Below are 10,865 nucleotides of genomic sequence, written 5' to 3' on the forward strand. Positions count from 1 at the left end.
GTCTGCCTGCAATGCAGGAGACCTGGGTTCAATTCCTGGGTCGGGAAGATCCTCTGGAGAAGGAAATGGCAATCCACTCCAGCACTCTTGCCTGGAAAATCCCACGGACAGAGGAGCTTGATAAGCCACAGTCCATGGGATCGCAAAGAGTCAGACATGACTGAGTGACTTCACTTAATACACTGCAGATATTTAGTAGTGTATATCTGCTGAATAATCAGAAAATGAATATGAGATAGAGGGTGGTATATGGTCCAGGGGGCTTTATTAATTTATTTATTTTTAAGATGGAGATATAGGAACACATTTCAACATTGGGAGGAAGAATTCATAGTTCAAAAAGAAGTTCAGGTTATAGGAGAGGAGATAATTAATGGAGTGGTGTTCTTAAATAGAGCAGGAAAATCTACGTTATGTGCTCAACAATGAGTCAAAGGATCTGAGGGGTTTCGACAGACAAAAGCCTCCTCTTGGGTTACACAGTTGGGAAAATCCTGATAATTATCCCATAACCTTTCTAGTCTGCTCATAGACTGAATTTATAATGCAATGTGTGAAGGGGCTTCGGGTCAAGAGAGGCACCAGATCCATGATGCTCATGGGCAAGGCACACCTCAGGTAGTGCAGTTTGGAATATCACAGTTCAAAAGAGACTTTGATAATCTAGAGATGTGCAGAAAAGAGTAGAGAAGGTGGGGAGAGGTCTGGAAATGAAGACAAAAGAGTAGATTTACTCCCAAGTACCAGGGAACAGAGGCTTCCCAGGTGGCTCAGCAGTAAAGAATCCACCTGCAATGCAGGAGACATGGGGTTGACCCCAGGCAAGATCCCCTGGAGGAAGGCATGGCAACCCACTCCAGTATTCTTGCTTGGGAAATCCCATGGACAGAGGGGCCTGGTGGGCTACAGTCCATGGGGTTGCAAAGAATTTGACACGACTTAGTGACTAAACAAGAAAAACCAGGGGACAGAAGGCATTGATTTTCTACCATCTCTGAAAGCAAAAAAGTAGCAGTTGCAGGAGGAAGACTTGAGCTCACCAAGGAATCAATGTCTTGGTTTTTTTGGTCTATTTTCTTCTCATTATATACTTTCTCCCTAAGAGACCTTTTCTGTCCCCTGGCTTCATAGCTAATGACTTCAATTCAGTGTCTCCTGCCTGAAGATAGGTTCAACCCTATACATATAACTACCCACTTGATGCAACTGCTCGTATATCCAAAACAGAAGTCACCAGAAGTCTACCTTGGCACTTTCCTTTGCCCACAATGCGAATATCCAAATAATGACCAAATTCACTTTTCTGCATTCCCACTGCCACCAGCCTGGACCCAGCCTTCACTGTTACCTGCCACCAGGATGTTGTCAACAGCCCTTTCATGGGCCTAAGTATACTTTTGCTTCCTTACAATTTATTCTCCTTAAAGAAGCCAGATAGAGCTTCAGATAATGCAAATATGATTAAAACAGGAAAGCCTCTGATTAAAACCCTCCAAAGGTTTCTTGGTTGCCTTTAAGAAAAGAACAAGACCTTTAAGAGGGTCTAAAATGTAGACCTTGATAGGGCCCTGGATCTTCAGCATCATCTGCCATCAAGCCACCTGGTCTTTCTTTGCCCTGAAACTGTCATATTCTCCCTCTTGCTTTAGGACCTTCATAGTTTGGTCCTTTTCCTGGGAGGCCCCTCGGACTCCTGCCCATTTTCCCCCAGGTAATTCCTTATTCCTAAGAATGCCTTCTATCAGACCTAATCTCAACTGTTACATCCTAGGAAGTCTACCTGAACCCACATACCTCTTCTTACCTGCTTGGGAACAACTAGTACTTCCTTCCTTCATGGTACTTATCCCAGTGACTATTAAGTAACTGTTTAAGGTCTGTGTTTCCCATTGGACTATGGATTTTGCAAGGGCAAAGCTTTGTTTGCCTGGTTTTCTACAGTATTTCTGGGGCCTGGTAGGCAGCTGCAACTAAATAAATGTGGTTTAATAAAAAGATGAATGAAATTAAAGTTGGACAGCAAAGGAATGAGCCCTCTGTATACATAAGGAAAAAGGCTGGATCAGGCAGATTGCCATTGAACTCCTTTCATGTGAAGTCCACTGTTCTGTATCACATGAGCCAACTTTGCAGGGAAGAGGGCAGCCCTGACAGTCACATGTTCTTCATACTTTGGGCAAAGGAAGAATAAGATACCTTCCCCAGTGTGCGTGGTTTCGGAGCCAGGCGCTGGGGTTGGCTTCTAGTCCATGCATCACTGTATCCCCATAATCCATAAAGGGCTTATTGAACCTGCAGAAGAGAGTGCATACAGTTAGCGGGAGGCAGTTTAACCTAAGATTACATACTGAAAAGTCAGGAGACACATAGCAAGGCAGAACCCAGCTGGAATGGAAAGAACACTGGGGCAGGCACCCAAGTTCTAGTTCAGACTTTTGACACCTGGTGGTATTTCCCTGATGGCTTGTTTTCCTTACCTGTCAATCGGGGCGGTGACTACATAACAAGGGTAATAACACACATATTGCATAGGTACAGGTGTTCTCATATCCATGATTCTATTGGATCCTCACGACAATTCTCTGAGGCACGGTTAGGCATGGATTGTTTATGTCCAATTTACAGATGAGCCAGCTGGATAAGCACAATGGTCTGACTGAGATCAGCTAATGAGTCACGGAAGAGCCTCCTTAGGTCCCTGCCCCAAATGCTTTTCTGTTTTTCTGGGCCTTGTTGAAGGACATTAAGAAGTGAAATCTTATTACCTGGGATGTTTCTGGGATGTCTCTGAGACCCAAGTACTGAGGGAGTTGACAAGATGCTGTTTTCCTCACCTGTGGCAGAAGCGCCGGGCACACCTGATCAGGATGTGCATAGAGTGGCAGGAGATGAAGCCAATGGCCAGCAAACTGAGTGGGCCCATCTGGAGGACGGGCCAAGGGGCAAGGGAAGAGAGGAGAGAATGAGTTTGTGAATAACATGGAGAGGAGAGATTTGGTAGCACAGATATTACTCAGGAATCAGAGAACTTTCTAGCAAACTGGTTTGTGAGCCTTTTTTAGCAGTAACATTTATTCTTTCTTTTCTTTTTTCTTTCTTGAAGTATAGTTGGCTTACAATGTTATGTATTCTTTCAAATGTGATCTCAGGTAGTACTCCAATAAAGTGCAAAAAGCAATTACAATGAGGTGCTGTGGTGGGAGTAAGGGACTCAGAATTCTGATCCTTGTGGGTTCTGAGTGTCCCTGAGAGGTAGTGCTCTATAGAACACAGTTGGAATACCAGCTATGGTCCAACCCTAGCATTGCACAAGGGAGGAAATGACACCTGGACTGTGGACAACTGACCCGCTGCTGCTGCTGCTAAGTCGCTTCAGTCGTGTCCAACTCTGTGCGACCCCATAGACAGCAGCCCACCGGGCTCCACTGTCCTTGGGATTCTCCAGGCAAGAACACTGGAGTGGGTTGCCATTTCCTTCTCCAATGCATGAAAGTGAAAAGTGAAAGTAAAGTCTCTCAGTCATGTCCAACTCTTCTTGACCCCATGGACTGCAGCCTACCAGGCTCCTCTGTCCATGGGATTTTCCAGGCAAGAGTACTGGAGTGGGTTGCCATTGCCTTCTCCAGACTGACTCGCTAAGGCCACTCAAAGTCTGTGGCACAGCCAGAATTCAAACCCAGCTTAGATGTCTAGACTCCAAGTTGCATTTCAGAAAGATTGCTCACTGTAGGCCACCGTAAACCCTGTCCTCCTACTCCCAGCTACTATCCAGTTGTATTGAACCCACCTTCAGCAGCCCCTCTTACCAGGATGCCTGCATTCTTCATAGCCAGCGGGAGTCCCAGGACCCCTGTGCCCATGTTGCCTTTCACCAGGTGAACCAAGGTCTGGAATGCTCTAAAAGAGGAGAGGAAAAAGACATGAGCATGTGGGTGCACAGAGGTGAGGAGATCCAACAGGCATCCTATTCCAGCATGCCATGCCTGATTGAGCTGGTCCATAAGTACACTCCTGTCTGTATCTCAGCCCCCATGGCCTTTTCAGGCACTCTGGATCTCATGTAGGGTGACCAAGCATCCCAATTTGCCCTGCACTATCCTGGTTTTAGGGGCTTCTCTGGTGGCTCAGACAGTAAAGTGTCTGCCTACAATGCGGGAGACCCGGGTTCAATCTCTGGGTTGGGAAGATCTCCTGGAGAAGGAAATGGCAACCCACTCCAGTATTCTTGCCTGGAAAATCCCATGGATGGAGGAACCTGGTAGGCTACAGTCCATGGGGTTGCAAAGAGTCAGACACAACTGAGCGACTTCACTTTCTTTCTTTTTGGTGGCTCAGTGGTAAAGAATCTGCCTGCAGTGCAGGAGACGTGGGTTTGATCCCTGGGTTGGGAACATCCCCTGGAGGAGGGCATGGCAACCCACTCCCACATTGCTGCCTGGAGAACCCCATGGACACAGGAGCCTGGCGGGCTATAGTCCACGGGGTCGTAGAATCAGACATGACTGAAGTGACTTAGCATGCATGCATTAGTTTTAACAGCTCACACTTAACATATGCCATTAGAACACTTGCTAGAATATATAACAGACATTATGCTAAGGATTTCATGCATTATCTCATTTAATCTTCTTGTGATGATGAGAAAGTACGTTATTACCTTTTTTGCAGATGAAGAAACTGAGGAATAGAGATTTTTTTAAATAGACTTATCTAAGGATGTGTGTGTGCTAAGTTGTTTCAGTTGTGTCCAACTCTTTGCGACCCCATGGACTATCTAAGGATATTCTGGGTATATATACCCAGAAACTGTCTCAGAGTTTCTGTTCTTCACCTCACTTCTACTGGGCTGTCTCCAGGAAAGGAGTTCAGATAGATGAGTTAAAGAGACAGCCCCATTTCATAATAGAGGAAGCTAAGGCTCAGAGAGGGCCCATGGTCACGGTATCATTAGCAGATACAGAACTGAACTCAGAGGAAAGGGGAAAGGGGAGGCAGCAAACAGAAATCATGTGACTTCTGGTAAAGAAATCAAGTGACTTGGGCCCCCAGGTGGGTATCTGCTAGGACAGGGTAATTTCGGGTTTGGGCTCCAGAGAGATTTTTTTTTCCCCCTCAGGCCAGGACATCAAACTGGGGAATGGCAAGTCTCCTCCCACTTCCAACAAAAACAAAACCCAAATTTCAGAACTTTCTTTAAGACAGATGTGAAGGTGGTCCAGAAGACAAGGTCTAAACCATTAAGGAGAAACGTATACTCTCTTTGATGGTGAATTAACAACCTATCTTCATATCTCTTTGAAAAAGAAAGTGAAAGTGAAGTCACTCAGTCGTCTTCGACTCTTTGCAACCCTGTGGACTGTAGCCCACCAGGCTCCTCTGTCCATGGGATTCTCCAGGCAAGAATACTGGAGTGGGTTGCCATTTCCTTCTCCAGGGGATTTTCCCGACCCAGGGATCAAACCCAGGTCTCCCGCATAGGAGGCAGATTCTTTAATCTCTGAGCCACCAGGGAAGCTAGACCAGGTTAAACTGAGTATTGGGCTTACAAGTTGAGAAACTTTACCACTTTCCCATGAGAGCCTTCCAGTGAGGAGACTTACTGCTCAAAACAGCAGAAGTACTCTGGAAAAAGCCTCGTCTCTGGGGTTGGACAATCAGGGATTAAAACCCAAGGCTGGACTTCTGTGGTAGTCCAGTGGTTAAGACTCCATGCTTCCACTGGAGGGGGCTTGGGTTCAATCCCTGGTTGAGGAACCAAGATCCCAACCAGATCTTGGTGTACACAGCCTGGCCAAAAGCAAACAAACAAACAAAAAACCCAAGGCTACAATTTAACTAGCTGTGTTATAGTGGGCAGCATGTCTGTTTTGCTAGGCCTCTGTAAATATTAGGAGGAATGGTATTTTTGAAGGACCTGTCCCAAACACCTGTATCTTTATATTAATCCCTGAATCCTCTAGTTTCCTGAGGAACTGCCCATTGACTTGTTAAGGGTTAAAGAGGAAAACTGCGGGGGAAAGAAAGAGGGTAGGAGAGTCTTTGCATGCTTTTCTCTCACCCTGTGGGTGTCAACATCGCTGACAGAGCACTGCACCCCACGGTTCTCCAATGATGGGTTTGTTTGGCAACCACGGTCAACGGGTCACTTGGAAATTTCTATCTAAAGGACTTAGGAAATCAGAATTTAGACCACTCAGGCAACTTAATAATGTGGTGAACTGTGCAAAGCACTGGGCTGGGAGGCAGGAGACCTGGGTGCTAGTCCTAACTCCTTCGGTGACTCTGGAATGTCATTATAGTTGTGGCCATCAGCTTGCAGGCACTGCACTTGGGGGCTTCCTCCACGATGTCCTTTGCAGCCAACCTGGGAGGACCTGACTGTTATTTCACAGGGGAGAGTCTAGAGTACTGAGAAGTTCTATCACCTGCTCTGGCTGGTAAGTAGCTAAAGTGGGAATTCAAACCCAGGTGAATATACTCCACAGGTACCATACTTACTTGACCTGTTTATTACCTCCTTCCTAACTAGGAGCAAGTTCTGACTTGCTTTATACTTTTGATTCTTACATAGCTCAAATTACCATTTAACTATGTTTTAGCTCAGGAGATAAGAGCTAATTGGTTCCCTCAAGGTCTCTGATTGAGAAATACCCCACCTCAGGGACTTCCAACCAGTCCATCCTAAAGGAGATCAGTCCTGGGTGTTCACTGGAAGGACTGATATTGAATCTGAAACTCCCACACTTTGGCCACCTGATGGAAAGAGCTGACTCATTTGAAAAGACCCTGATGCTGGGAAAGATTGAGGGCAGGAGGAGAAGGGGATGACAGAGGATGAGATGGTTGGATGGCATCACTGACTCAATGGACATGGGTTTGGGTGGACTCTGGTAGTTGGTGATGGACAGGGAGGCCTGGTGTGCTCGGTTCATGGGGTCGCAAAGAGTCGGACATGACAGAATGACTGAACTGAACTGAACAGGGACTTCCCTGGTGGTCCAGTGGTTAAGACTCTTTGCTTCCAATTAGAGGCTTGCAGGTTCAATCCCTGGTTGAGGAACTAAGGTCTCATATGTCCCATGGTATGGAAAAAATTTTTTTAAATAATGAAAACTCTGAAATACCCCACCTCAGCAGTGGATGGTCCCAAGTCCTGAAGGGCTCACTCTCAGTATTGTGAATTCTTAGCAATTCCCAGGACTAGTCCTGGGGCAAGTGAACCATGTCATAATGTCAGTCACTGTGTCCATCCCCGAATCGTCCTGCGGGGTGGCATGGGAGCAGCTTTGCCTGCCCCTTTATCATAACTTCTCCCTCTTTGCTGTACACTGTCCCCCGACCCCTACAACATTCAATCTTTCAGATTTAATTTCCATAGCCACCCTCCTTAAATTCACATTGCCACCAATGTATCCCTGTTTTGCATATGGGGATAAACTGAGGCTTAGAAAAAGAAGGAGCAGACCTTCTTGGATGCATATGTCCTTTCTACTATACTGACAGGGTCAATGTTTTCTTCATAAAGCTGCAGGATCTTTACCACCATGCCCGTCAGCCACTAGCCACGCTGCTTGAAGGGTGGAGAGGAAGGGAGCTGGGGCCTGTAGCTTGGTTTCCCTGCTTTGAGTACATCCCTCCTTGTCATGGTTTGAAAGCCTCCCCAGAGATCTCCCCTTCCCCCGACACAGACCCAGGAAGGTGGAAGAAACTAGACTGTTCTACATACTGTGCTTCTGATGTTGTCACTGCAGTTGTCAATTGAAATAGAGGCCAGGTAACTGCAGGGAGGAGGCAATGCTTGGTTGTCTGTGGTTTTAGCTCAAGCGTCACCTTCTATACCAAGAAGCTGGGGATTCTGCCTCCCTCCCAGACACTATCAGGGCCAGCCAGAAGCAAAACTGACTCTAGGGCTACACTTCAAAATAAAATAAACTGACTTTAGGGCTGTACTTCAGTTAAAAACAAGCAAACAAACAGACTCTAGGGCCAGTACTGGATTCCAGCCCCCATCCTACCAACGAGCCAGGGCGTGGCCTGGGGTAAGGTGCCTCAGTGTCCCCCATGTGCATGTGTTGGGGGCTAGATCACTATATCTTGAGGGCTTTCTGACAGTCCCCCCTCCTGCCCCTTTAAGTTCTCAAGTTGACTCAGCCTCCGACTGCATTTCTTGAAGCCTTGGTCTCCCCATGTGCACAATGCTTTGGGGGTCAACACACCTCTCGGGGTTCTTGTCACTGCAAGCTTCCAGGCTGGAAGGCAGAAATGGAGATGGCAGTAAAGAGCACTCACGTTATGCCCTTGGTCGTCTCCAAGCTGGGTGACTCGGAAGGGCTTCCATCCAAGAAACTGGAGTCCTTGTTCGGCAGCTTCTTGGCACTTTCAGGAGGGGACCTGAGGTCCAGATCGAGGTCAACAGCTTCCTGGGGACTCCTGGCACTCTTTGCCATGGACATGGCTGTTCAGAAAGAGAGGGCTCCCGGTGATGGAGGGGGTCTGCACTGAGCAGGAAGGTGTCCAGTCAGGTGCAAAACTCCAGCTGTGCGGCTTGTGCCTTTCTTCAGGCTCTGGCCAAGCGGGAAAGAGGCCCCGCCCACCTCCCCCGGAGGGTGCGCCTCCTGCCTGAAGAAACCCGGGGGAGAGGAACAATCCCCAGACTGAGGAGGAAAGGAGGGGAGGGGAGGGGTCTGGGAAGGGAGTCATCCCTGCTTACCTAACAACAGTAGTGGCAACAGCAACTACGATACTGATCATTTTGATGACTAATATTTATTAAGCATTTCTCTAAGGGATAGATGCTCTTCTAAGTGCTTTCCCTATATTTTCTCACTTAGTCCTATAAATTAAATAGTGAGGAAATCAGGCTCTGAAGTAAAAGGACCTGCCTAAGGTCACATAACTAAAAAAGTGACAGAGTAGGGATGAGAGTTCAACGCATCCATCCAGTTTTTTAGCCAATAACCCATGTCTACCTCCAAGAGAACGCCTACCCTCCTCCCCCTCCACAGGGGCAGGGGCCCCACTTCCCATTGGCTGCATATCTGCTGTGAGGCATCCTTCTAGGAGCTCCCCTTTATTAAGTTGGAAAAAAAAGGAACCTCACTTACTCACCTCTAACTGCTTCTTAGCTTTTGTGAGGCTTCAGGAAGAGAGGAGGATCCTTTCAGAAAGGGTCAGAGAGGCAGAGATAACTCAACCCAGCCCCATTTCACTGGGTAGGACGCTGGCCTCAGCCGAGGGAGTGAGTTGCCTAAAGTCACATGTGACTGTCAAAACAGAACTGTGTGGCTAAAGAAGCCTTTGGAGGTTTCTCTAGTGTTCTGTTCTCTGTCATCATCTCTGCTTCAGTGATAGATGAATAGGCCAAAATTTCCTCCTCCCTCAAAATTACAGCACTTTACTCAAGCCATCCCATTCCCTACATAATTATCTCGTGTGCCACGAGTTTTATTTAGGTGATCTTACAGCCAACTGGTAGCATCTGAAACATATTTGTCTGGGTCCCTCCCTTACATGGGACCCTTTCCAAGGTCCTATATGCAATTCTGAATTTGTAATTTTGTGTTCTTTTTCTTAAAGAGGCTCTCTCCACTGGTAACTGCTACCCCAACCCCCCTCCCAGTGGTATAAACTTCAGACTCCACAAAGCCTATCTACTTCTCCGGGTAGCACTGTTATTTTGTTTTTACAGATGTGGAAACTGAGGCTCACGGAAGTAAAAAATAGCTTGCCCACGGCCACGGCAAATCCTCAGCAGACCCCAAACTCTACCCCAGTCAGATCTTTCTACCTCTGAAGCCTGAAGCTTTGACCACTACATCGAACTTTTGGATTGAATCCCGGCCCCACCCCTTCAAGTTTCTTGCCCTGAATCAACAGAAACACTCACCATGGTTTGAGAAACATCCTCTAATCACTCATCTGGCACCATTAACGTGGCAGTGTTCCTGGCCTGCGTGCGGGCAGGATGCACCCTCTGGTCTGCTCATTGTTGTTGTTCAGTCACCCAGCCATGTCTGACTCTTCGCAACCCCATGGACTGCAGAGCATGCCAGGCCTTCCTGTCCCTCATCATCTCCTGGAGTTTGCCCAAGTTCATGTCCATTGCATTGGTGATGCCATCCAGCCGTCTCATCCTTCTGTCTTCAATCTTTCCCAGCATCAGGGTCTTTTCCAGTGAGTTGGCTGTTCGCATCAGGGGACCAAAGTATTGGAGCATCAGCATCAGTCCTTCCAATGAATATTCAGGGTTGATGTCCTTTAGGATCTCCTTGCTGTCCAAGGGACTCTCAAGTCTTCTCCAGCACCACAGTTTGAAAGCATCAATTCTAAGGCACTCTGCCTTAGAATTTATTGGTCCAGCTCTCACAACCATATGGAAAGACCATAACCTTGACTATATGGACCTTTGTTGGCAAAGGAATGTCTTTGCTTTTTAACATATTGTCTAGGTTTGTCATAGATTTCCTGCCAAGAAGCAATCGTCCTTTAATTTCATGGCTGCAGTCACCATCCATAGTGATTTTATAGCCCAAAATAGCACTGAGATTCCATAATGCGATTCTAATCTCAGATCTCATCCACCGATAGACCTTTGTTTTTGCTCAGGCCACAGGATCAGTAAGACTATCAAGAACCTTGAGATGTTCAGATATAAGACTAGTTCCAGGGACTTCCCTGGTGGTCCAGTGATTAGGACTCCATGCTTTCACTGTGCTGGCCCCATGTTCAATTCCTGGTCTTGGGCGAAGTAAGATCCCACAAGTTGTGTTGAGGCAAAAAAAAAAAAAGACTAGTTCTTGCTTTCCTCTCCAAGTTGTGAGAAGAACCCTGAGTTAATCTTCAAACTATTGAGAACAGGGCTGACT

General features: G+C 46.9%; 1 protein-coding gene across 1 annotated transcript in view; it reads right to left on the reverse strand.

Annotated features, from left to right (window-relative positions):
• The window catches only part of SLC36A2 (solute carrier family 36 member 2), a 26,539-nt gene extending 18,023 nt beyond the window's left edge, over positions 1-8,516 (reverse strand). Inside the window, exons 1-4 of the mRNA NM_001206180.1 lie at positions 8,290-8,516; positions 3,807-3,897; positions 2,835-2,923; positions 2,197-2,292 (exon numbers count right to left, since the gene is read on the reverse strand). Coding sequence (NP_001193109.1) covers positions 2,197-2,292; positions 2,835-2,923; positions 3,807-3,897; positions 8,290-8,453 — 440 coding nt within the window. The 5' untranslated portion in view covers positions 8,454-8,516. The remainder of the gene's footprint in view (positions 1-2,196; positions 2,293-2,834; positions 2,924-3,806; positions 3,898-8,289) is intronic.
• Between the last annotated feature and the right edge of the window lie 2,349 nt (positions 8,517-10,865).

The sequence above is a fragment of the Bos taurus genome, chromosome 7 (genome assembly GCF_002263795.3).
Source record: "Bos taurus isolate L1 Dominette 01449 registration number 42190680 breed Hereford chromosome 7, ARS-UCD2.0, whole genome shotgun sequence".
NCBI classification, from domain to species: Eukaryota; Metazoa; Chordata; class Mammalia; order Artiodactyla; family Bovidae; genus Bos; species Bos taurus.